The 26,730-nt window shown below is 45.0% G+C and overlaps 1 protein-coding gene across 4 annotated transcripts in view; it reads right to left on the reverse strand.

Annotated features, from left to right (window-relative positions):
• The window catches only part of bbs9 (Bardet-Biedl syndrome 9), a 196,148-nt gene that overhangs the window by 62,215 nt on the left and 107,203 nt on the right, over window positions 1-26,730 (reverse strand). For all 4 annotated transcript variants that reach the window (XM_071383600.1, XM_071383601.1, XM_071383598.1 and 1 more), the window contains one exon: window positions 14,982-15,101. In XM_071383600.1, the coding sequence (XP_071239701.1) occupies window positions 14,982-15,101 (120 nt within the window). The remainder of the gene's footprint in view (window positions 1-14,981; window positions 15,102-26,730) is intronic.

Raw genomic sequence — 26,730 nt, forward strand, 5'->3', positions numbered from 1 at the left:
AATCAGGTGAGTTTGTCCAGGGAACAGAAATGTGTGCTGTCGGGGGTACTGGAGGACCGGAGGACTGGGGGACTGGAGGACTGGAGGTACTGGAGGACTGGAGGTACTGGAGGACCGGAGGTACTGGAGGACCGGAGGACTGGGGGACTGGAGGACCGGAGGACTGGGGGACTGGAGGACCGGAGGACTGGGGGACTGGAGGTACTGGAGGACTGGAGGTACTGGAGGACCGGGAGACCGGGGGACCGGAGGATTGGAGTTGGGAAACAGTGCTGTAGGCTACATCCACAGTATTGACATACTTGCATAACGCCTATGGACATGAACAGCAGACTTAGTTCAGACAGCAGAGAACACAAGACAGCATTCCAGTGGTTAGAACTGGGTGGCTGCTTTAATCCATGTCTCTGTTGAGTGACGACAGTATATAAAACCTCACTGAGATGAGACGTACTAATTGGGGGGAGGGAATTGAACAGGCAAGTGTACAAGTGTGTGTACTTGTTTATAGAAACACTACCACCTACGCACGCACAGACAGACGACAGGTAGCCTAGTGGTTAGAGCGTTGGGCCAGTAACCGAAAGGTTGCTGGATCGAATATCCGAGCTGACGAGGTAAAAATCTGTCGTTCTGCCCCTGAACAAGGCAGTTAACCCACTGTTCCCCGGTATGCCGTCATTGTAAATAAGAATTTGTTCTTAACTGACTTGCCTAGTTAAATAAAGACACACACACAGAGAAACATTCAAAACAGCCATATTACTCCACCCACAGGGTTACCCAGACCCAGTGCTTCCAAGAAACCTCCTTTCCTTCCACGAGACAGTGTCACACACACACACCCCAGACAGACACACACCCCAGACAGACACACATTACTATAAACATCAGCACATAACTCCCCTCACCACAAACTATGGAAAAATAGCAGCGTGTATGTGTGTGTGTGTGTGGAAAGAGAGACAGGGCCTCTATCAGAGGAAGTTTCCCTACAAACTCAACAGAGAGTAACCGTGTCTCTTACGGTTCGTTGTGTGAGAGAGAGAGTGATTGTTGTTCAGAGAGCTCATACTTATCAGCTTGACATTGTCCATGTGTTGGGCGTGTGTGCCAGTGTGAGACACACGTAACATATCCCACCCCACACACACACACACACACACACACACACACACACACACACACACACACACACACACACACACACACACACACACACACACACACACACACACACACACACACACACACACACACACACACACACACACACACACACAGAGAGTGAGATGTGCTGACCTGTCCTCCAGTAGGGCTGCGGTGGGCAGGATCAGGATGGGGCAGGAAGAGGGATTAAGACAGAACAAAGGACGGCCAGGCTTCAACACACAGGAAGTGATTGTAGAGGGGACAGAGTGGATATAGCGCACTACATTACACTCAACCCTTACCCACCTCTACCAGCACGGACAATAACCCTGATCTCAGTATATGTGTGTGTGTCTGTGTACATACCACAAAGTCCCCATGAGTCAGTAGCCTGTGTGTGTGTGTGTGTGTGTGTGTGTGTGTGTGTGTGTGTGTGTGTGTGTGTGTCTTACAAAGGTCATTGAAGTGGGTAAGTAATAGTTGTGTGTGGCGTCAGTTTCAGAGTAAGAGACTGGGCCAGGTCAAGGAAGAGAGCATGTCAAGGAAGCTTTGGTAAGAACATGCATGAGACTGTGTGTGTGTGTGTGACCGTGCAGATTCTCACAGAGCCCTCTGTCCCAGACACTGGCCCATGGCAGCCGGCCACAGAGAGAGAAGGGAACCTCCCCAGTGTTTTCCTGCCAGCGTTTCCCCAACGTTCTCCCTGCGTCACTCTTAGGTTTCCTCTTTGGTTTGCACAGTTGGCGCTCGTCAAGTCTAATGAATTAATGCAATTAAAGTCATGTGCCGACAGGGCCTGCCATCCACACGGCTCTGGCTTGGCACATGTGTGTACGTGTGTGTGTATGCGTGTTGGGTCGGAGTTTATGTGCTGTGTGTATGTGAAAGTGTGTGTGTGAACGTGTACCTGGACATGGCTCTCATTTCCATGGCTCAATATTTGCCATGGGGCACAGCCCAGCCTTTACAGGACTAATGAAGGAAACTAATCATGTCCACTGTGATCACACACAAGGACAGCTCTGAGAAGAGAGAGGAAGGGGAGGGAGAGAGGAGCTAAGGGGGAAGGAGGGAAAGTGCATGGGAAATTGTGGAAGATGAGAAAGTGTGCGAGGGAGGCAGTGGGAAAGAAAGGAATGGGCACAGAGAGAAAGAGCATATGAAAGAGATAGAGAGTTAGCGGTCCAAAGAGGCTGATATTTTGAACACTCCCCAATAGAGCTTTTTACTCCATGAACTTTGACCTTATTGGGTCCCCATGGCGATGGGGTCGTACTGTAAAACCACACTCTCCACATCTCAACTGGCCTCCTGCTTTGGACCCTCACTCTTTTCCTCTAATTCTTTCTACTCCTCTCTGTTCCCTCCCTTCCCCTCCTCTCTTCTGTTCCTCCTGCCTCCCTCCTCCTCTGGTCCTAAACACATCTCAATGTCAACACATTGGCCTTGGCCAAGGCACCAGGGCAATACAGAGGTTGCTGGTGAGGCTTTGGGGGCTCGTTGGGGTGTTGAGGATATTGGACCAGCGGGGTGTGTGTGTGTGTGTCTGCAGAGAATTGTGTTATAGCAAGTGACAGCTGACGATTACCCACCACCTAACCCCTCACCCCTGACCTACTCTCTGCCCCCCCCCCCCGTACAAATTGACACGTCTCCTCTCCTAAACCAGGATGGCCAGACTGACGTTGCTCATCACACACACACACACACAGTTACGTCAGATGGAAAGGGGCTTTTAGAGAAGAGAGAGCTGGAAAGAGACGTTTAGAATTTAGAATGAATGGTGAAAGAAGGACATATTGACAGAGAGATACAGGAAGACTGAAACTAGAGAGACTACACAAAGGTCTGGTTAGAGCGAGAGAGAGCGAGAGCGAGAGCGAGAGCGAGAGCGAGAGCGAGAGAGAGAGAGAGAGAAACTTGAAGAGATTGGAGAAAGAAATAACATGTGTTAACCATTGCCGGGGCCATTCCCGTGAGCAGTGGTGTACACGGCACACTTAACGGCCCAGCTCTGGAAAAGTATACTTTACAATTCATTGCTTCCTTCTCGCAAAAATTAAAAGGTCTCCTGTTAAAAGCACAACTTGTCAAACGAAAGCAGCTTTTATTACAGAGCAAACTCCCGCCCCTGCCTCTGTCTAGGGCCTACTTCCCCGCAAACTTGTTTTATTTAGAAAAGGGATACTCCACACATGGGACCCCAGAGTGGGTGTGTGTGTGTGTGTGTGTGTGTGTGTGTGTGTGTGTGTGTGTGTGTGTGTGTGTGTGTGTGTGTGTGAGTGATAGAGAGAAATATTGCACACACATGCGAGTGTGTAGACTCACACTGGGCTCACTTTTAACAACAGGTATCCTCAACACAACCCGTTACAGCAGTACAACATTCTTCAGCAGAATGGCTGAACCAAATGACCTTTGGGATCCTATTGAATGTATATGTTGCCCGGCACTGGAAGTGTTTCGCAGACTGGAAACCCTCCATCCGAACCAAACATTCCCAAAGGAAGCGCATTCATTCATTCATTCAAGGAGATTCCCTACGGCTACAGCGCAAACAGACACTCCAGGACAAACACTGTCTCCTTCCCACATGCTAGCTAGCCGACCGGGATTCAGGGAAATAAGAGGCACATCTGTGTTTCCACCTCTGAGGGAACGGCTGCTGATGGTTATCATGGTTTCCACAGCTCCTGGTCTCTCCCCGCTCTCTCTCTCCGAGTTCCCGGGAATACTGGAGTTAATGGGATTTTAATGGGATGTGTGGACAAAATGGAATAGATGTGCCGATTTGCTCTGATAGAGGGGGAGAGAACAGCATGGGTTTAAACTCTGAACGTTTTGACAACAAAAAAAAGAGGACAAATAAGAAAACCAGCTGAAAAAAACTATGTGACAAGGGCCAGAGAAGGGCCTGTGATTGGGCAACTGATGGAATCTGAGATTTGATTGATTGATTGTTAGGTAAAATGTAAGCGCCTACGATTCAGCCTCTTAAATTCTTGCTATGTGGACTATTTACAGATGTAGGATCTTAATTTGAGCCAGTTTGCTACAGCAGGAAAATAATCCTGCAGCAACAGGAAATGTGAATTATTATGTGGATTATAATTAATTGACTTTTCTGGGGGGTTGGTACATTTTTCGTAATAGAAAATCAAGTCTGAAATTTCTAAGTAAAAATTACAAACTTCACAAGCCTTTTTAAACCTCAAATACACAAAAAAAATTTGTACATGTTTTTACATTTCCTACATTGCAAGAAAGTTATCCTGCAAAACGGGGGATCAAATTAAGATCTTACTTTATGCATATCTATTGACCAGGAAGTCAAAGTAAGAGTCAGGGTCTTGATTGGCTGATAGATAATAAAGAATTATCTTTGATTATAATCACAGTTGGGTATATCCCCCCCAAGCAGACACATCGACGGCCCTGAAAGAACTTCATTGGACTCTATGTAAACTGGAAACCACATATCCTGAGGCTGCATTTATTGTAGCTGGGGACTTTAACAAGGCTAATCTGAAAACAAGGCTCCCTACATTTTATCAGCATATCGAATGCGCGACCCGGGCTGGTAAAACCCTGGATCATTGTTACTCTAACTTCCGCGACGCATACAAAGCCCTCCCCCGCCCTCCTTTCGGAAAATCTGACCACGACTCCATTTTGTTGCTCCCAGCCTATAGACAGAAACTAAAACAGGAAAAGCCCGTGCTCAGGTCTGTTCAACACTGGTTTGACCAATCGGATTCCACGCTTCAAGATTGCTTCTATCACGTGGACTGGGATATGTTCTGCATAGTGTCGGACAATAACATTGATGAATACGCTGATTCGGTGAGCGAGTTTATTAGCAAGTGCATCGGTGATGTTGTACCAACAGCGACTATTAAAACCTTTCCCTACCAGAAACTGTGGATTGATGGCAGCATTCGCGCAAAACTGAAAGCGCGAACCACTGCTTTTAATCAGGGCAAGGTGACCGGAAACATGACCTAATACAAACAGTGTAGCTATTCCCTCCGTAAGGCAATCAAACAAGCTAAGCGTCAGTATAGAGACAAAGTAGAGTCGCAATTCAATGGCTCAGACACAAGAGGTATGTGGCAGGGTATACAGTCAATCACGGACTACAAAAAGAAAACCAGCCACGTCGCGGACCATGATGCCTTGCTCCCAGACAAACTAAACAACTTCTTTGTTCGCTTTGAGGACAATACATTGCCACCAACACGGCCCGCTAGCAAAACCTGCGGGCTCTCCTTCACTGCAGCCAACGTGAGTAAAACATTTAAACATGTTAACCCTCACAAGGCTGCCGGCCCAGACGGCATCCCCAGCCGCGTCCTCAGAGCATGCGCAGACCAGCTGGCTGATGTGTTTACGGACATATTCAATCAAATCCTTATCCCAGTTTGCTGTTCCCACATGCTTCAAGAGGGCCACCATTGTTCCTGTTCACAAGAAAGCTAAGGTAACTGAGCTAAATGACTATCATCCCGTAGCACTCACTTCCGTCATCATGAAGTGCTTTGAGAGACTATATTTGAGGGACCATATCACCTCCACCCTACCTGACACCCTAGACCCACTCCAATTTTCTTACCGCCCCAATAGGTCCACAGACAATGCAATCGCAATCACACTGCACACTGCCCTAACCCATCTGGATAAGAGGAATACCTATGTAAGAATGCTGTTCATTGACTACAGCTCAGCATTTAACACCATAGTACCCTCCAAACTCGTCATTGTCAACAAAACAAAGGAGATGATCGTGGACTTCAGGAAACAGCAGAGGGAGCAGCCCCCTATCCACATCGACGGGACAGTAGTGGAGAAGGTGGAAAGTTAAGTTCCTCGGCGTACACATCACAAACAAACTGAAATGGTCCACCCACAGCAGCGCCTCTTCAACCTCAGGAGGCTGAAGAAATGTGGCTTGTCACCAAAAACACTCACACACTTTTACAGATGCACAATCGAGAGCATCCTGTCGGGCTGTATCACCACCTGGTACGGCAACTGCTCCACCCACAACCGTAAGGCTCTCCAGAGGGTAGTGAGGTCTGCACAACGCATCACCGGGGGCAAACTACCTGCCCTCCAGGACACCTACACCACCCGATGTCACAGGAAGGCCATAAAGATCATCAAGGACAACAACCACCCGAGCCACTGCCCGTTCACCCCGCTATCATCCAGAAGGCGAGGTCAGTACAGGTGCATCAAAGCTGGGACCGAGAGACTGAAAAACAGCTTCTATCTCAAGGCCATCAGACTGTTAAACAGCCACCACTAACATCGAGTGGCTGCTGCCAACATACCGACTCAAATCTCTAGCCACTTTAATAATTAAAAATGTGATGTAATAAATGTATCATTAGCCACTTTAAACAATGCCACTTTATATGTTTACATACCCTACATTACTCATCTCATATGTATATACTGTACTCTATACCATCTACTGCATCTTGCCTATGCCGTTCGGCGATCACTCATCCATATACAGTGGGGAGAACAAGTATTTGATACACTGCCGATTTTGCAGGTTTTCCTACTTACAAAGCATGTAGAGGTCTGTAATTTTTATCATAGGTACACTTCAACTGTGAGAGACTGAATCTAAAACAAAAATCCAGAAAATCACATTGTATGATTTTTAAATAATTAATTTGCATTTTATTGCATGACATAAGTATTTGATCACCTACCAACCAGTAAGAATTCCGGCTCTCACAGACCTGTTAGTTTTTCTTTAAGAAGCCCTCCTGTTCTCCACTCATTACCTGTATTAACTGCACCTGTTTGAACTCGTTACCTGTATAAAAGACACCTGTCCACACACTCAATCAAACAGATTCCAACCTCTCCACAATGGCCAAGACCAGAGAGCTGTGTAAGGACATCAGGGATAAAATTGTAGACCTGCACAAGGCTGGGATGGGCTGCAGGACAATAGGCAAGCAGCTTGGTGAGAAGGAAACAACTGTTGGCGCAATTATTAGAAAATGGAAGAAGTTCAAGATGACGGTCAATCACCCTCGGTCTGGGGCTCCATGCAAGATTTCACCTCGTGGGGCATCAATGATCATGAGGAAGGTGAGGGATCAGCCCAGAACTACACGGCAGGACCTGGTCAATGACCTGAAGAGAGCTGGGACCACAGTCTCAAAGAAAACCATTAGTAACACACTACGCCGTCATGGATTAAAATCCTGCAGCGCACGCAAGGTCCCCCTGCTTAAGCCAGTGCATGTCCAGGCCTGTCTGAAGTTTGCCAATGACCATCTGGATGATCCAGAGGAGGAATGGGAGAAGGTCATGTGGTCTGATGAGACAAAAATAGAGCTTTTTGGTCTAACTCCACTCGCCGTGTTTGGAGGAAGAAGAAGTATGAGTACAACCCCAAGAACACCATCCCAACCGTGAAGCATGGAGGTGGAAACATCATTCTTTGGGGATGCTTTTCTGCAAAGGGGACAGGACGACTGCACCGTATTGAGGGGAGGATGGATGGGGCCATGTATCGCGAGATCTTGGCCAACAACCTCCTTCCCTCAGTAAGAGCATTGAAGATGGGTCGTGGCTGGGTCTTCCAGCATGACAACGACACGAAGTACACAGCCATGGCAACTAAGGAGTGGCTCCGTAAGAAGCATCTCAAGGTCCTGGAGTGGCCTAGCCAGTCTCCAGACCTGAACCCAATAGAAAATCTTTGGAGGGAGCTGAAACTCCGTATTGCCCAGCGACAGCCCCGAAACCTGAAGGATCTGGAGAAGATCTGTAGGGAGGAGTGGGCCAAAATCCCTGCTGCAGTGTGTGCAAACCTAGTCAAGAACTACAGGAAACGTATGATCTCTGTAATTGCAAACAAAGGTTTCTGTACCAAATATTAAGTTCTGCTTTTCTGATGTATCAAATACTTATGTCATGCAATAAAATGCAAATTAATTACTTAAAAATCATACAATGTGATTTTCTGGATTTTTGTTTTAGATTCCGTCTCTCATAGTTGAAGTGTACCTATGATAAAAATTACAGACCTCTACATGCTTTGTAAGTAGGAAAACCTGCAAAATCGGCAGTGTATCAAATACTTGTTCTCCCCACTGTATATTTATGTACATATTCTTATTCATTCCTTTACACTTGTGTGTATAAGGTAGTTGTTGTGAAATTGTTAGATTACTTGTTAGATATTACTGCATTGTCAGAACTATAAGCACAAGCATTTGGCTACACTCACATTAACATCTGCTAACCATGTGTATGTGACAAATAACATTTGATTTCATTTGAAGATCTAGTGGGTGGGAGACGAGTGACATCACCCTCTATGGTTCGAGGCGCATCGATAACGTTTTCATGACAACAGGTCTCACAACAGGTCTTGAACAAAGACGCAACATTCTCAATACAGTCTCTCAACGGTCTAAAACACCCCAGTCCTACATTAGTAGAAACTTTTTGCACTATTTGCAATGTAATTTCTCAAAAGTCTCACACCATTCGCACAACGGTCTCAAAAACTCTACATTTCACTGCAGTCTCACAGAAGTCTTGCGGTTGTCTCCCAATGTCCACAAAATCTCCTGACATTCTCCCAGCATGCCGACAACATCTCTCAACATCAACACAACCCAATCCGGTAGCCGGCCTGCCTGACTGCCCGCATGTCTAGAGCACTGTCGTCAACTCCATCATAAGCATTAGCCGCGTGGGTCTAAACATAACCCATTACATAAAGCAGGACAGAAACATTAGGGAAACATTACAACACCAGGCATCACATTATTTCCAATCAATGGATCCCGGGCCAGCCAAGAGTTCAAAAATATCACAGAGCGAAGCTGTTAAACACATGGAAAGCGGCAGCATTGATATGGAGTTGCTAACACGTCTACTGTAGCAGTAGCTCACTGCTGCCCAGAACACGATCTACTGGTTACATCCTCCTGTACCTCATAAAGTGATGGTTAAAGGCTTACACAATTTAAAGACTGTACAACCATCTACAGTATCCCATCACAAACATCATCTGATGACGAATATACTGACAGACGGATGACATTGTAACATCTGTAGCACTATCTAGTGGTTGTGGACACAGACATGCAGACAGACAGTCAGACAAAGACAGAAACAGTCAGACACCATGAGAAAGCTGGTATCCTCTTCTATCCCAAAGCGTGGATGCTTCCAGCAGCCCCTGGGCTCGCTCTCTGACCCCCACTACCCAGGCGATGCTGCTCCTGAGTTTATACATGCTCACACATACCATAAACACACTTACACTTGGACAAAACACACACTTTATCTGTAAGAGTCTTCACAGATGGGAAGGTGTGTTTGTGTGTGTGTTTGTGTGTGTATGACATGAGGGTCTGGCATCGAAGGCCTCTCTATTCCCTACTCAGCCCCCATTAATAAAAACACAAGCATAAAACAGACCCAAATTCCCGCTTCCAAATACGCCTGCCTCCGCACCCTCCCCCCCACTCCCCCCTCCCTTCCAGAAAGCTGCCTGCACAAGCGTTTGGCCCCCCCCATGCCGAGCAGTGAGCCATGGGTCATATACTTTGGTCACAGCCTTGGAGACACAGTGAGGGGATGAGGAAAACTGTTCCAGGGCCTGTAGTATGAGGAGAACAGTCAATGTCTGGTCACAGGAGACACAGTGAGGGGATGAGGAAAACTGTTCCAGGGCCTGTAGTATGAGGAGAACAGTCAATGTCTGGTCACAGGAGACACAGTGAGGGGATGAGGAAAACTGTTCCAGGGCCTGTAGTATGAGGAGAACAGTCAATGTCTGGTCACAGGAGACACAGTGAGGGGATGAGGAAAACTGTTCCAGGGCCTGTAGTATGAGGAGAACAGTCAATGTCTGGTCACAGGAGACACAGTGAGGGGATGAGGAAAACTGTTCCAGGGCCTGTAGTATGAGGAGAACAGTCAATGTCTGGTCGTAGAAGACACGTGTCAAATAACAATCACTTCTGAGTAATAGGAGTGTAACACGTCAGCAAAAGGATAATAATATGGGGCTAATGGAACAAACCTCGTGGCCCTGTACTTGCGGTAGCTGGTAGATGACTGTAAGGTAATTTAATGGTGGGGTCTGAGGCAGCAGTAGAGGCATGTGAATGGGATGATGCTAATGGATAATAGCTGTATTGTGTGGCTGCTGACCGGAGACTGACTCGGAGGGGTAACTGGGTTTGGGCTGAGCCCTCAGAGGAGCTGACCTTATAAACACACCACCATCCTCCTCCTCTCTATGATGGAGGGAACGAGGAAATAAAGGGAGGGAGACTTTCAGTGATCCACTGTTTAATAAAGTACTGCTTCAGTGAAAGTTAAGAGGGCATGTTGGTGACATGTCACTGTCGACCGGAACTGATCATTGAAATGAACCCAGTCTTCCAGGAACACAAGTTAGCATCATTCCTCTTTTAATATATTTGTGTCTCAGCTACCATACACTCTGTTAGCAGTTTTGATTGAACGGGGCCCAATGCCTCTCTCTCTCTAACTGTGTGTGTGTGTCTGGTATAGGTGGCGTCCCTGTGATCCCAGGTGGGCCGTGGGGGGTTCGGAGGAAAGAAGAGAGGAGACACTCTCCCTTTCATCTCTCTTTCATCCAGGCCGCTAGAGAAGAGAAGGAGAGCGAGCAGCGACACAGTTCTATCCAAGACACCTTTTGAAGCCTTTCAACTGTAGAGGTGCTTCCTGGCTCCCATGCACCCTAACAAGGGGGTTGGTTGGAGCCTAATTACCTTTAAGTCTGCCACAGGTAGGAGAAGGTGTGTGTGGTTTGTCTACAGTGAAAAAGGAGGGAGGTAGAGGTGCAAGTTGATCTGTTCATTTAGCCCCTTCTGCTTTCGCCTGTGTGCTGTGTGTTGTGTGTTGTGTGCTGTGCGTTGTGTACTGTGCATTGTGCATTGTGTGCTGTGTGTTGTGTGTTGTGTGCTGTGCGTTGTGCATTGTGCATTGTGTGCTGTGTGTTGTGTGTTGTATGCTGTGCGTTGTGCGTTGTGCATTGTGCATTGTGTGCTGTGTGTTGTGTGTTGTATGCTGTGCGTTGTGCATTGTGCATTGTGTGCTGTGTGTTGTGTGCTGTGCGTTGTGCATTGTGTGCTGTGTGTTGTATGCTGTGCGTTGTGCGTTGTGCATTGTGTGCTGTGTGTTGTGTGTTGTGTGTTGTATGCTGTGCGTTGTGCGTTGTGCATTGTGCGCTGTGCATTGTGTGCTGTGTGTTGAGTACTGTGTGTTGCGTACTGTGTGTTGTGTGCGTTGTGCGTTGTGTGCGTTGTGCGCTGTGCACTGTACGTTGTGTACTGTGTGTTGTGTACTGTGTGTTGTGTGCTGTGTGCCCCCACCGTTCTGGAAATTCTCTCTGAGTTCATATATGTAAATTGGTTTGGATGTCCATCTCTTTCCACGTCTCTCTCACACTCCCTGATGGGCGGTGGTTTGGTTGTAAGAGGGACATGCCTGGACAGAGCGCCTTCTCTCTCTAGGTCCAAACCACACAGTTCCATTACAAACAAAACTAATTAGGGATTATTTCCGTTTTCTGTTATGACGTTTGACAGTGGGAGGACAGGGGAGGCACAGACAGACAGACAGACAGACAGACAGACAGACAGACAGACAGACAGACAGACAGACAGACAGACAGACAGACAGACAGACAGACAGACAGACAGACAGACAGACAGACAGACAGACAGACAGACAGACAGACAGACAGACAGACAGACAGACAGATAGACAGACAGACAGACAGACAGACAGACAGACAGACAGACAGACAGACAGACAGACAGACAGACAGACAGACAGACAGACAGACAGAGAGAGAGAGAGAGAGAGAGAGAGAGAGAGAGAGAGAGAGAGACACAGAGACACAGAGAGAGACACAGAGAGAGACACAGAGAGAGACACAGAGAGAGACACAGAGAGAGACACAGAGAGAGACACAGAGAGAGACACAGAGAGAGACAGACGCCCCTCAGGTGGGCTATAAAGCCCACGGGACGTTCAGACAGATACCCGTTGCCAGTGGTAAACCCCAGGCAGCCCATCCACCCCTGGAGCATGGCATGGTATGGCATGGGATGGCATGGGATGGTATGGGGATCTGGTTGATAGGTTGTTTGGAGAAGATGGGATTCAAAAAAGAGGAGGAAGAGGATGGAGGATAATTCAGACGGGAGCAAGACATGAATCAGGTAGCATCACGAAGACAATTACACTTTCAAAGACACTTGGCTGTCACCAAGTCATCATGTAGGCTATCCACTATTCAAGTAGCACTATGAATCCAAATGTAAAAAAATCTAATAAATCCTGTGGTTAGCTCTATTCTGTTTATTTTTATAAAAATGACAAGCATACCCATAACATGATGCAGCCACCACCATGCTTCAAAATATGAAGAGTGGTATTCAGTGTTGTTTTGAGTTGGATTTCCCCCAAACTTAATGCTTTGTATTCAGGACAATGCATGTATTTCTTTGCCACATTGTTTTGCAGTTTTACTTTAGTGCCTTAAAGTAGTAAATGACCTACTGCTGTCCTCTGACCGTGGTCATGTCTTTATTCTCGTTCTCTTAGATTTAAGTGCTGGCACCTTTGATCATGCTATCCTCATTAAGAGGTTAGAAGACTTGGTTGGTCTACGAGGACAGATTCTTAGCTGGCTAACAAATTATACCTTTCCGAGCGGTATCAATTTGTTCAGCTGGGTGATAATGGTAAAGTTCCAAGGTTGGATTTGGCATTCCTCAAGGTTCTGTGCTTGGAGCCCTTTTATTTTCACTACACATGCTAGCCCTGGGTAATGTCATCTGTAAGCACAACATGCATATTCATTGCTATGCTGATGACACTCAGTTGTATTTATCAGTTAAACCAAACGATACGTCACAGTCAGCCCGCCTTGAGAAATGCATCACAGATGCATCACTCTCCCTAAATGACTCTAGACTGGGAAGCATCCTTCTCACTGCTCTTTTTGAAAAGGTGTCCGCATGCTTCTCATCCGATACAGTTCAGAACATTTTGTTCCGTTTTTGTTTGTTTTGGTATTCGGAAAAGTTGGTATTCGGGAAAAAAAAATTGGCTGTTCGTGCACACACATTTTTTATCTCGAGGCAAGTCGAAGTCTACGCCAATTTGTCGGTGATTGGTCAACAGTAGGGATTCTTCAATTAAGTGTTTGTTGTCATTCAACGAGACAAATAGTTTCATTCACATTTTTTCACTTGGGAAATACTGCACCAAAAATCTTAGTTAGATGTAAAATTGTGCGACTAAGATCAATTAATTGCAGGTTTCTTGAGTTATCTAAGAATAATTCTGACTATTTTGAGGAACTGTATACTGACTACAGGGTCTCAACATAGACAAATAGTACTATTGCTGCTTTTTTCTTGTTATTCAAGCTAAAATATTTTAAGGGAGTATGCAAGCACACTCGTTCGGTTCGCCTAGCCGTGTTCGGAACCGAAGCATGCGGAAGGCTTAAGTCATATACATGAAAAGCCCTCACATGGCCTCCCCAATACAACTCTGAATCATGGTGTAACCACTTCACAGAGTCTTACCTCAGTGTGTGTCGAGTGGTGGTCTGTGTGGTATTCTCTCTCATTAGGGTTAACAGAGGAAATGCACGTATTTTGTTTGTTTGTTTTTCCTCTGTGTTTTTGGTCTGGTTCTTTTAATTGGCTTGCAGAATGGATTTTTAATTGGCTTGCAGAATGGATTTTTAATTGCACTGCATCCCTTTTGTGTGCAAGTGACGGGCATTTGATCTAGCGGTCTGAAAAAATGTATGTTGTTCAATTGTATCTGGGTGTGATCGAGCGTATTGATGTAAATGCATGTGCCCAGAGTATGTGTGTGGGCTTTATGTAGAGGACGTGTGTGTGTGTGTCTGAGTGTGTAGTGTGTATGTGTGTGTTCTTAACGATCCCCAAGCGTCGTCTGTCTGTGTCTCCCACACCTCCTTAGTGAGGCTCAGCTCATTAGCGGCGACGCCTGGGTGGATTAACCACACAGAAAGGCACATGGACTGCCGACACACACACCACATCTGCTCACTTCCAACCACTCATGTTTAGTGCTCCTCAAAGCCATCCAACTTCATCTTAGAAAAGACAAACATGGAGTTGTGCTCAATTCAAACCAGGAGTGTCTAAGTGGGGAGAGCAGTGCAGTGTGTGCAGCAGTCTCCTCTCACATCCATCAGCTACAGAAGGAGCTTAATCATTTATTCGATTAAGTATATTTCCTCAACATGGGAATTTAATGCGGAATTCCCTTCTGTCTGTCTACGACTGATGATTGTTTATCTGAGACACACACAAAATGGGTCAAGACAAATTATGTTTGGAAATCAAACAGAAAAAAACGTCCCGTTCTGAGGGTGGAAAACACTGTACCTTTTCCTCCTCAGTTACAGCAGTCAGTCCAACTACAGCTTTAATTCATTCGATTAAAAAACTATTTGAAGCACCCCCCCAAAATCTAAACTTTGATAATGACCAGTAAAATTGCAATTCGCCAGCTATTAGAGCCAATCAGGGAGGGAGGGATGGAGGGAGGAGATGGAAGAGAGGAAAGAGAGAGAGAGAGACATCGAGCCTAATATGAGACCAGCATCAGCCCGATCTGAACACAGCATAAGAACAGCCCCAGCAGACATGAGACCAGTCATATACAGTACAAGCTAAAGAAGGGTGAATCACAAGCTAAGGATGAGCTTTCCACACCCAGGGTCTGAGTTTCTATGTGTCCATCCCTTGACATACCTGTCTTGGACTTGACTTTCTTGGATGGCTGTTTCTTTTTGATGAACTTGGCGGCAGACTCCTGTTGCAGGGGTGGCTCCTCCAAGTCCGCAACAGCCTCCGCGATTGGCTCACAGCCCCCTGAGTTACAGGAAGAAGAGCATGATCAACAGCCAATCACAGAGACTGAATCCCATCATGAGATATACAATGAGTGCACAAAACATTATTTACATGATGCTCTTTCCATGACATAGACTGACCAGGTGATTCCAAGTGAAAGACTAGATCCATTATTGATGTCACTTGCTAAATCCACTTCAATCAGCTTAGATGAAGGGGATTATTAGGCCTTGAGACATCAAATCAAATGTATTTATAAAGACCTTTTTACATCAGCAGATGTCACAAAGTGCTTAGACAGGAACCCAGCCTAAAAATCCAAAACAGCAAGCAATGCAGATGTAGAAGCCCGGTGGCTCCCTAGAAAGGCAGGAACCTATGAAGTTACCTAGAGAGGAACTAGTCTCTGAGCGGTGGCCAGGCAGAGACAGGGCCAGGTTCATCACTCCAGTGCCTTGCCATTCACCTTCGCACTCCTGGGCCAGACTACACTCAATCATAGGACCTACTGAAGAGATGAGTCTTCAGTAAAGACTTAAAGGTCGAAACCAAGTCTCTATCTCTCACATGGATAGGCAGACCATTCCATAAAAATATAGCTTTATAGGAGAAAACCCTGCCTCCAGCTGTTGCCTGAGAAATTCTAGGGACAATAAGGAGGCCTGCGTTTTGTGACCATAGCGTACGTGTAGGTACAGTGGGGCAAAAAAGTATTTAGTCAGTCACCAATTGTGCAAGTTCTCCCACTTAAAAAGATGAGAGAGGCCTGTAATTTTCATCATAGGTACACTTCAACTATGACAGACAAAATGAGAAAAAAAAAATCCAGAAAATCACAGTAGGATTTTTTATGAATTTATTTGCAAATTATGGTGGAAAATAAGTATTTTCTTATTTACGAGTCCGTAATTTGCTTTATAATGATTATGATCTTGTGTATGTGGATTGTGTATGTGTGGATTGTGTACGTGTGCCATTGAGAGGGTGAAAGGGAAAGACAAAATATTTAAGTGGCTTTGAATGGGGTATGGCAGTAGGTGCCATGCGCACCGGTTTGAGTGTGTCAAGAACTGCAACGCTGCTGAGTTTTTCACACTCAACAGTTTCCTGTGTGTATCAAGAATGGTTCACCACCTAAAGGACATCCAGCTAACTTGACACAACTGTGGGACGCATTGGAGTCAACATGGGCCAGCATCCCTGTGGAACGCTTTCGACACCTTGTAGTCCATACCCCGATGAATTGAGGCTGTTCTGAGGGCAAAAGGGGATGCAATTCAAAATGTTTTGTACACTAAATGTACATACACAACTCAAACCTGTGTGTAAAATCTTTCTCTGGAATATCAAGTTGTATCAAAATGTATCAAATGTGTAATAAAACTGTTGATCTTTAGCTGCCCTTTTTCAAGTGACAAAGTCTCAGTAATTATCAGATGTGGTTATGTAAGAACTTCCTTTTCTACCAGGGCCTACAAATGTCAATATTATTGTGTGTGTGTGTGTGTATGGAATGTGTTTGTATGTATGTGGACATGTAGGTGTTGCCTATGTATTATGTGCGCTGGGGGTGTCAGAGTGAGACCCCCTCCAAGAGTATCTATCGGCTCTTCAATACCAAGGATGAATGGGAATTAGGGACCTCCTAGGGTCTATGAATCAGACCCCTTGTCTCTCCCTCTCGCCTCGCCTCTCCTCCCCGCTCTACCTCCCCCACCTCTCCGTCTAACCCCCAATCCCAAGGGCTTGTTTCATTTTTCATGCCACTTTCATTTTACATCCTCAAAACACACCGTCTGAGCTGGCAGTGGTGTGTGTGAACGTGTGTGTGGTAGTCTGGGTATGTGGTTAAGTATGCAAGCGTTCATATGTGTGTGTGTATTTAAAATGCCTTATACCTCTTGGCAGATGACCCTAATCCCTGTCTAATGTTTATCCTATGCTATAAAGCCAATCTTGTTCTGTTTAGTGAGGCCAATTGGCCGGGATGGCCCATGGGGTTACTCCGAGCTGAAAGGCAACAGGCAGCCTCAGTTTTTTTACCTCTTCCTGGCCATTGGCTTGTTTGAAAATGGATACGCCAGCCTTTAATTGGGCAGGTGTTTTTCTAAGCTTGTCTTTTTGCAATTTCGGACAGTGGCGGTGTGTGTATGTGTGAACAAGTGTAGTGTGTGTGTGCAGAGAGAGAGGGGTCATATGTGGGGACAAGGGTAGTGTGTGTGTGTGTGTGTGTCAACCTCTGCCCAGCCATACATCAACACATGTTAAGGAAAGGGCCCCCACCTCTGGGCCACCTTTAGCCTGAAACGGAGCTCTTTAGGTGGGGAGACAAGCCAGGCAGCCCTCTCTCAGACTGTTGTATGGAGCTGCACACTGTCACATATCCTGGGATATGAAAGATGTTTTGGTCTGGGAGACCGGGTTAGTTATGGTCCAAACTGCTGTACTGTCTGTATGTGGTCGAGTTTGGTCTCTTCCAGTAAGGCATGTGATTGTAGTTAGAAGAGCAAATAGATAGGATGGAACTGCTGGAACGGTTGGTCGTGGTTTGGTTTGGTCTCTGTTCTAAAACAGTTGGTCGTGGTTTGGTTTGGTCTCTGTTCTAAAACGGTTGGTCGTGGTTTAGTTTGGTCTCTGTTCTAAAACGGTTGGTCGTGGTTTAGTTTGGTCTCTGTTCTAAAACGGTTGGTCGTGGTTTAGTTTGGTCTCTGTTCTAAAACAGTTGGTCGTGGTTTAGTTTGGTCTCTGTTCTAAAACGGTTGGTCGTGGTTTAGTTTGGTCTCTGTTCTAAAACGGTTGGTCGTGGTTTGGTTTGGTCTCTGTTCTAAAACAGTTGGTCGTGGTTTAGTTTGGTCTCTGTTCTAAAACGGTTGGTCGTGGTTTAGTTTGGTCTTTGTTCTAAAACGGTTGGTCGTGGTTTGGTTTGGTCTCTGTTCTAAAACAGTTGGTCGTGGTTTAGTTTGGTCTCTGTTCTAAAACGGTTGGTCGTGGTTTAGTTTGGTCTCTGTTCTAAAACGGTTGGTCGTGGTTTAGTTTGGTCTCTGTTCTAAAACGGTTGGTCGTGGTTTAGTTTGGTCTCTGTTCTAAAACGGTTGGTCGTGGTTTAGTTTGGTCTCTGTTCTAAAACGGTTGGTCGTGGTTTAGTTTGGTCTCTGTTCTAAAACGGTTGGTCGTGGTTTAGTTTGGTCTCTGTTCTAAAACAGTTGGTCGTGGTTTAGTTTGGTCTCTGTTCTAAAACGGTTGGTCGTGGTTTAGTTTGGTCTCTGTTCTAAAACGGTTGGTCGTGGTTTGGTTTGGTCTCTGTTCTAAAACAGTTGGTCGTGGTTTGGTTTGGTCTCTGTTCTAAAACAGTTGGTCGTGGTTTGGTTTGGTCTCTGTTCTAAAACAGTTGGTCGTGGTTTGGTTTGGTCTCTGTTCTAAAACGGTTGGTCGTGGTTTGGTTTGGTCTCTGTTCTAAAACAGTTGGTCGTGGTTTGGTTTGGTCTCTGTTCTAAAACAGTTGGTCGTGGTTTGGTTTGGTCTCTGTTCTAAAACAGTTGGTCGTGGTTTGGTTTGGTCTCTGTTCTAAAACGGTTGGTCGTGGTTTAGTTTGGTCTCTGTTCTAAAACGGTTGGTCGTGGTTTAGTTTGGTCTCTGTTCTAAAACGATTGGTCGTGGTTTAGTTTGGTCTCTGTTCTAAAACGGTTGGTGTTGGTTTAGTTTGGTCTCTGTTCTAAAACGGTTGGTCGTGGTTTAGTTTGGTCTCTGTTCTAAAACGGTTGGTCGTGGTTTAGTTTGGTCTCTGTTCTAAAACGGTTGGTCGTGGTTTAGTTTGGTCTCTGTTCTAAAACGGTTGGTCGTGGTTTAGTTTGGTCTCTGTTCTAAAACGGTTGGTCGTGGTTTGGTTTGGTCTCTGTTCTAAAACGGTTGGTCGTGGTTTAGTTTGGTCTCTGTTCTAAAACGGTTGGTCGTGGTTTAGTTTGGTCTCTGTTCTAAAACGGTTGGTCGTGGTTTGGTTTGGTCTCTGTTCTAAAACGGTTGGTCGTGGTTTAGTTTGGTCTCTGTTCTAAAACGGTTGGTCGTGGTTTAGTTTGGTCTCTGTTCTAAAACGGTTGGTCGTGGTTTAGTTTGGTCTCTGTTCTAAAACGGTTGGTCGTGGTTTAGTTTGGTCTCTGTTCTAAAACGGTTGGTCGTGGTTTAGTTTGGTCTCTGTTCTAAAACGGTTGGTCGTGGTTTAGTTTGGTCTCTGTTCTAAAACGGTTGGTCGTGGTTTAGTTTGGTCTCTGTTCTAAAACGGTTGGTCGTGGTTTAGTTTGGTCTCTGTTCTAAAACAGTTGGTCGTGGTTTAGTTTGGTCTCTGTTCTAAAACGGTTGGTCGTGGTTTAGTTTGGTCTCTGTTCTAAAACGGTTGGTCGTGGTTTGGTTTGGTCTCTGTTCTAAAACAGTTGGTGGTGGTTTGGTTTGGTCTCTGTTCTAAAACAGTTGGTCGTGGTTTGGTTTGGTCTCTGTTCTAAAACAGTTGGTCGTGGTTTGGTTTGGTCTCTGTTCTAAAACGGTTGGTCGTGGTTTAGTTTGGTCTCTGTTCTAAAACGGTTGGTCGTGGTTTGGTTTGGTCTCTGTTCTAAAACGGTTGGTCGTGGTTTAGTTTGGTCTCTGTTCTAAAACGGTTGGTCGTGGTTTGGTTTGGTCTCTGTTCTAAAACGGTTGGTCGTGGTTTAGTTTGGTCTCTGTTCTAAAACGATTGGTCGTGGTTTAGTTTGGTCTCTGTTCTAAAACGGTTGGTGTTGGTTTAGTTTGGTCTCTGTTCTAAAACGGTTGGTCGTGGTTTAGTTTGGTCTCTGTTCTAAAACGGTTAGTCGTGGTTTAGTTTGGTCTCTGTTCTAAAACGGTTGGTCGTGGTTTGGTTTGGTCTCTGTTCTAAAACGGTTGGTCGTGGTTTAGTTTGGTCTCTGTTCTAAAACGGTTGGTCGTGGTTTGGTTTGGTCTCTGTTCTAAAACAGTTGGTCGTGGTTTGGTTTGGTCTCTGTTCTAAAACAGTTGGTCGTGGTTTGGTTTGGTCTCTGTTCTAAAACAGTTGGTCGTGGTTTGGTTTGGTCTCTGTTCTAAAACGGTTGGTCGTGGTTTAGTTTGGTCTCTGTTCTAAAACGGTTGGTCGTGGTTTAGTTTGGTCTCTGTTCTAAAACGATTGGTCGTGGTTTAGTTTGGTCTCTGTTCTAAAACGGTTGGTGTTGGTTTAGTTTGGTCTCTGTTCTAAAACGGTTGGTCGTGGTTTAGTTTGGTCTCTGTTCTAAAACGGTTGGTCGTGGTTTAGTTTGGTCTCTGTTCTAAAACGGTTAGTCGTGGTTTAGTTTGGTCTCTGTTCTAAAACGGTTGGTCGTGGTTTGGTTTGGTCTCTGTTCTAAAACGGTTGGTCGTGGTTTGGTTTGGTCTCTGTTCTAAAACAGTTGGTCGTGGTTTAGTTTGGTCTCTGTTCTAAAACGGTTGGTCGTGGTTTGGTTTGGTCTCTGTTCTAAAACGGTTGGTCGTGGTTTAGTTTGTTCTCTGTTCTAAAACAGTTGGTCGTGGTTTAGTTTGGTCTCTGTTCTAAAACGGTTGGTCGTGGTTTAGTTTGGTCTCTGTTCTAAAACAGTTGGTCGTGGTTTAGTTTGGTCTCTGTTCTAAAACGGTTGGTCGTGGTTTAGTTTGGTCTCTGTTCTAAAACGGTTGGTCGTGGTTTGGTTTGGTCTCTGTTCTAAAACAGTTGGTCGTGGTTTGGTTTGGTCTCTGTTCTAAAACAGTTGGTCGTGGTTTGGTTTGGTCTCTGTTCTAAAACAGTTGGTCGTGGTTTGGTTTGGTCTCTGTTCTAAAACGGTTGGTCGTGGTTTAGTTTGGTCTCTGTTCTAAAACGGTTGGTCGTGGTTTGGTTTGGTCTCTGTTCTAAAACAGTTGGTCGTGGTTTGGTTTGGTCTCTGTTCTAAAACAGTTGGTCGTGGTTTGGTTTGGTCTCTGTTCTAAAACAGTTGGTCGTGGTTTGGTTTGGTCTCTGTTCTAAAACGGTTGGTCGTGGTTTAGTTTGGTCTCTGTTCTAAAACGGTTGGTCGTGGTTTAGTTTGGTCTCTGTTCTAAAACGATTGGTCGTGGTTTAGTTTGGTCTCTGTTCTAAAACGGTTGGTGTTGGTTTAGTTTGGTCTCTGTTCTAAAACGGTTGGTCGTGGTTTAGTTTGGTCTCTGTTCTAAAACGGTTGGTCGTGGTTTAGTTTGGTCTCTGTTCTAAAACGGTTGGTTGTGGTTTAGTTTGGTCTCTGTTCTAAAACGGTTGGTCGTGGTTTAGTTTGGTCTCTGTTCTAAAACGGTTGGTCGTGGTTTGGTTTGGTCTCTGTTCTAAAACAGTTGGTCGTGGTTTAGTTTGGTCTCTGTTCTAAAACGGTTGGTCGTGGTTTAGTTTGGTCTCTGTTCTAAAACGGTTGGTCGTGGTTTGGTTTGGTCTCTGTTCTAAAACAGTTGGTCGTGGTTTAGTTTGGTCTCTGTTCTAAAACGGTTGGTCGTGGTTTAGTTTGGTCTCTGTTCTAAAACGGTTGGTCGTGGTTTAGTTTGGTCTCTGTTCTAAAACGGTTGGTCGTGGTTTAGTTTGGTCTCTGTTCTAAAACGGTTGGTCGTGGTTTAGTTTGGTCTCTGTTCTAAAACGGTTGGTCGTGGTTTAGTTTGGTCTCTGTTCTAAAACGGTTGGTCGTGGTTTAGTTTGGTCTCTGTTCTAAAACGGTTGGTCGTGGTTTAGTTTGGTCTCTGTTCTAAAACAGTTGGTCGTGGTTTAGTTTGGTCTCTGTTCTAAAACGGTTGGTCGTGGTTTAGTTTGGTCTCTGTTCTAAAACGGTTGGTCGTGGTTTGGTTTGGTCTCTGTTCTAAAACAGTTGGTGGTGGTTTGGTTTGGTCTCTGTTCTAAAACAGTTGGTCGTGGTTTGGTTTGGTCTCTGTTCTAAAACAGTTGGTCGTGGTTTGGTTTGGTCTCTGTTCTAAAACGGTTGGTCGTGGTTTAGTTTGGTCTCTGTTCTAAAACAGTTGGTCGTGGTTTGGTTTGGTCTCTGTTCTAAAACAGTTGGTCGTGGTTTGGTTTGGTCTCTGTTCTAAAACAGTTGGTCGTGGTTTGGTTTGGTCTCTGTTCTAAAACAGTTGGTCGTGGTTTGGTTTGGTCTCTGTTCTAAAACGGTTGGTCGTGGTTTAGTTTGGTCTCTGTTCTAAAACGGTTGGTCGTGGTTTAGTTTGGTCTCTGTTCTAAAACGATTGGTCGTGGTTTAGTTTGGTCTCTGTTCTAAAACGGTTGGTGTTGGTTTAGTTTGGTCTCTGTTCTAAAACGGTTGGTCGTGGTTTAGTTTGGTCTCTGTTCTAAAACGGTTGGTCGTGGTTTAGTTTGGTCTCTGTTCTAAAACGGTTAGTCGTGGTTTAGTTTGGTCTCTGTTCTAAAACAGTTGGTCGTGGTTTAGTTTGGTCTCTGTTCTAAAACGGTTGGTCGTGGTTTGGTTTGGTCTCTGTTCTAAAACAGTTGGTCGTGGTTTAGTTTGGTCTCTGTTCTAAAACGGTTGGTCGTGGTTTAGTTTGGTCTCTGTTCTAAAACGGTTGGTCGTGGTTTGGTTTGGTCTCTGTTCTAAAACAGTTGGTCGTGGTTTAGTTTGGTCTCTGTTCTAAAACGGTTGGTCGTGGTTTAGTTTGGTCTCTGTTCTAAAACGGTTGGTCGTGGTTTAGTTTGGTCTCTGTTCTAAAACGGTTGGTCGTGGTTTAGTTTGGTCTCTGTTCTAAAACGGTTGGTCGTGGTTTAGTTTGGTCTCTGTTCTAAAACGGTTGGTCGTGGTTTAGTTTGGTCTCTGTTCTAAAACGGTTGGTCGTGGTTTAGTTTGGTCTCTGTTCTAAAACGGTTGGTCGTGGTTTAGTTTGGTCTCTGTTCTAAAACGGTTGGTCGTGGTTTAGTTTGGTCTCTGTTCTAAAACAGTTGGTCGTGGTTTAGTTTGGTCTCTGTTCTAAAACGGTTGGTCGTGGTTTGGTTTGGTCTCTGTTCTAAAACGGTTGGTCGTGGTTTGGTTTGGTCTCTGTTCTAAAACAGTTGGTCATGGTTTGGTTTGGTCTCTGTTCTAAAACAGTTGGTCGTGGTTTAGTTTGGTCTCTGTTCTAAAACGGTTGGTCGTGGTTTGGTTTGGTCTCTGTTCTAAAACGGTTGGTCGTGGTTTGGTTTGGTCTCTGTTCTAAAACAGTTGGTCGTGGTTTGGTTTGGTCTCTGTTCTAAAACGGTTGGTCGTGGTTTAGTTTGGTCTCTGTTCTAAAACAGTTGGTCGTGGTTTGGTCTCTGTTCTAAAACAGTTGGTCGTGGTTTAGTTTGGTCTCTGTTCTAAAACGGTTGGTCGTGGTTTGGTTTGGTCTCTGTTCTAAAACAGTTGGTCTTGGTTTGGTTTAGTCTCTGTTCTAAAACATTTGGTCGTGGTTTAGTTTGGTCTCTGTTCTAAAACGGTTGGTCGTGGTTTGGTTTGGTCTCTGTTCTAAAACAGTTGGTCGTGGTTTAGTTTGGTCTCTGTTCTAAAACGGTTGGTCGTGGTTTGGTTTGGTCTCTGTTCTAAAACGGTTGGTCGTGGTTTAGTTTGGTCTCTGTTCTAAAACAGTTGGTCGTGGTTTGGTTTGGTCTCTGTTCTAAAACAGTTGGTCGTGGTTTGGTTTGGTCTCTGTTCTAAAACAGTTGGTCGTGGTTTGGTTTGGTCTCTGTTCTAAAACGGTTGGTCGTGGTTTGGTCTCTGTTCTAAAACGGTTGGTCGTGGTTTGGTTTGGTCTCTGTTCTAAAACGGTTGGTCGTGGTTTAGTTTGGTCTCTGTTCTAAAACAGTTGGTCGTGGTTTGGTTTGGTCTCTGTTCTAAAACAGTTGGTCGTGGTTTGGTTTGGTCTCTGTTCTAAAACAGTTGGTCGTGGTTTGGTTTGGTCTCTGTTCTAAAACAGTTGGTCGTGGTTTGGTCTACATTATGTTAAATTTCCTACTGGACCGTTGTTGCTGTTCAATTTCAGTAGAAGGTTTTATTTTATGGTTACATCTACGGAACCATTTGGTTGTGGTCAAAAGAACTAGAGCATGCACCAAACCACCGTTGGTTGTGGTTTGAATGTGTTAAACCGTTGTGTAGTGTCGTGGTTCAGAAGATCATTTGGTTGTGGTTTGGTCTCAAATCTTGCAGATTGTTTGCTTGTGATATGATCTCTAGAAGTCCCTCTTTCTCCCCTGCCCAAAAGTGCACTTCCTGGTTTTGAAGTCAAAAATCAAACAGTTGTAAATCAAAGACACCTGATCTACCTTTACAGTCTAAACCTGTCCCAACTACAAAGTCAACACCAAGGCTTTTTTCCCCACTCCTTATGATGTCAACATTGTAAAAGTCGGGAGAGGAGGGAGATCGTTGGAAAGACACTGGGTTTTATGGTTATACTGTTGAGCAATGAGAGAGATATGGCCACACACTGACACATTGCCAAATTTGATAATGCACACGAGCACACGCACGAACGCACCCAGAAAGAGAGAGTGAGGCAGACGGAGACATACAGAGACAGCACTCTCTAAATGGGGTTTAGCCTAGGAATTCCTAACCGCTTTAAGTAGTTGAGCATTAAGTAGTGCTTTAGCTAGCAGAGAAGACCCCATTCATTCAGTGACAGTAGCCCTGCTCTCAACTTCAACATCTATTTCCTCTCCCCTCTCTTTAAGTCCTACTGGAATAGATCTCCTAACCACAAGGCATAACTGAAATCCTCCCAAAACAGCTGAGAAAGGAGGCTTCAAACACAAGATACATCTGTTTACGCCGTCAGAAATAGCTCCCAAAGACAGAATAGGATATTAGGAACAAAGGTATTCTCAGTGGACTTGGAACTTGGAAGGGGGGGGTGTATTTTATGACTGAAAAGCTTCCATTTCTAGAGTGTTAATTAGAGACGTTGATAGGAGAGGAGATTCTGGGAGAGAACACACACTTAAATACATGTACAGAATACAGTCAGACACAACAACACCCCACATCCCCCACCACACACACACACACCTCAAAGCCTGCTTGCATAGCATCCCGTCAACAACCCTGCACCCCAGTAGTACATCACAATCACATTCCTCTGGCATTCACTTTATCACAACATATGGTTTTTCTCCACTGCAAATATATTCAGAGGGGGGACGTTCAAGATCTCCGAACTGTTGCCAAAAACGCCTGGTTCCAGCCGAGTAGCTAATGTATTCAACACATAGCAGGGAGAGGGGAGTTTGACTAGTTCACAGAGAGAGACCACAGTAGAACCAGAAACAGAGCTGAGAGAGCTGCATTTTCCTGACAAAATGTCAAGAATATTAAACAATTAAGAGAGTGTCATTTCACCAAATGTAAAACCCTTATTCAAGGTTTCAAAGACCTCTCTAATGAGAATAGGCTACCTGTTCTGTTGGGGGAGGACGCAGAGAGCTGTGGATTGGCAGCAAACTACATTGCTGCCTGCCATAAGAAGAGGAACGGTGTCTGACAACCAACCTGTACATGTCCTCTATGCCTCTGTTATTGTTCAACATATGGTTATTTTGACCCTTGATTATTGTTGTTACTGTTGTCCCGTTGACAATATTGATTAATATTATAAATCTCCAAAGTAAGCTTTGGCAATACGTACATTGTTATGTCATGCCAATAAAGCAAATTGATTTGAGAGAGAGAAAAAGAGGAGAGAGAGAAAGATTAAAAGTAAGAGAGAGAGAACGAAAGACAGGGTGAGAGAGAACGAGAGAAAGAGCAAACGAAGAGAGCAAAAGGAGAGAAAAAGAGAGATAGAAAGAAGTAGGGAGCGAGCGAATGAAAGAGAGAAAGCAAGAAAGAGAGAAAGAAAGAAAGAAGGAGCGAGAGGACAGAAAGAGAGCGAGAGAGAAAGTGAGAAAGGAGAGAGAACGAAAGAGCGAGGGAGAAGGAGAGAAAGAAAGAGTGAGAGAGGGCATGTATAGGTTCTCTGACTAATGTGAAAACATGATGGGGGGTTGAATGTGTTCCCTAAAGGAGACTTGTTCCCCAGCCTGTGTTTTTCCTGCCCAGTGTGGAGTGGAGACTGGAAGTTCCATATAAAATGTGATAAATCATGAAGTGGAACTGTGGTGTGTGTAGACGCAGAGGTATCAATCTTCTTCTGTGGTGGGAGAGAGAAGATACAGTTGAAGTCGGAAGTTTACATACACTTAGGTTAACTCGTTTTTCAACCACTCCACAAATTTCTTGTTAACAAACTACAGTTTTGGCAAGTCGGTTAGGACATCTACTTTGTACATGACACAAGTCATTTTTCCAACAATTGTTTACAGACAGATGATTTCACTGTATCACAATTTCAGTGGGTCCGAAGTTTACATGCACAAAATTGACTGTGCCTTTTAAACAGCTTGGAAAATTCCAGAAAATTATGTCATTGCTTTAGAAGCTTCTGATAGGCTAATTGACATCATTTGAGTCAATTGGAGGTGTACCTGTGGATGTATTTCAAGGCCTACCTTCAAACTCAGTCACTCTTTGCTTGACATCATTGGCAAATCAAAAGAAATCAGCCAAGACCTCAGAAAATAAATTGTAGACCTCCGCAAGTCTGGTTCATCCTACCTTCCAAACGCCTGAAGGTACCACGTTCATCTGTACAAACA

The sequence above is a fragment of the Salvelinus alpinus genome, chromosome 35, assembly GCF_045679555.1.
Source record: "Salvelinus alpinus chromosome 35, SLU_Salpinus.1, whole genome shotgun sequence".
NCBI classification, from domain to species: domain Eukaryota; kingdom Metazoa; phylum Chordata; class Actinopteri; order Salmoniformes; family Salmonidae; genus Salvelinus; species Salvelinus alpinus.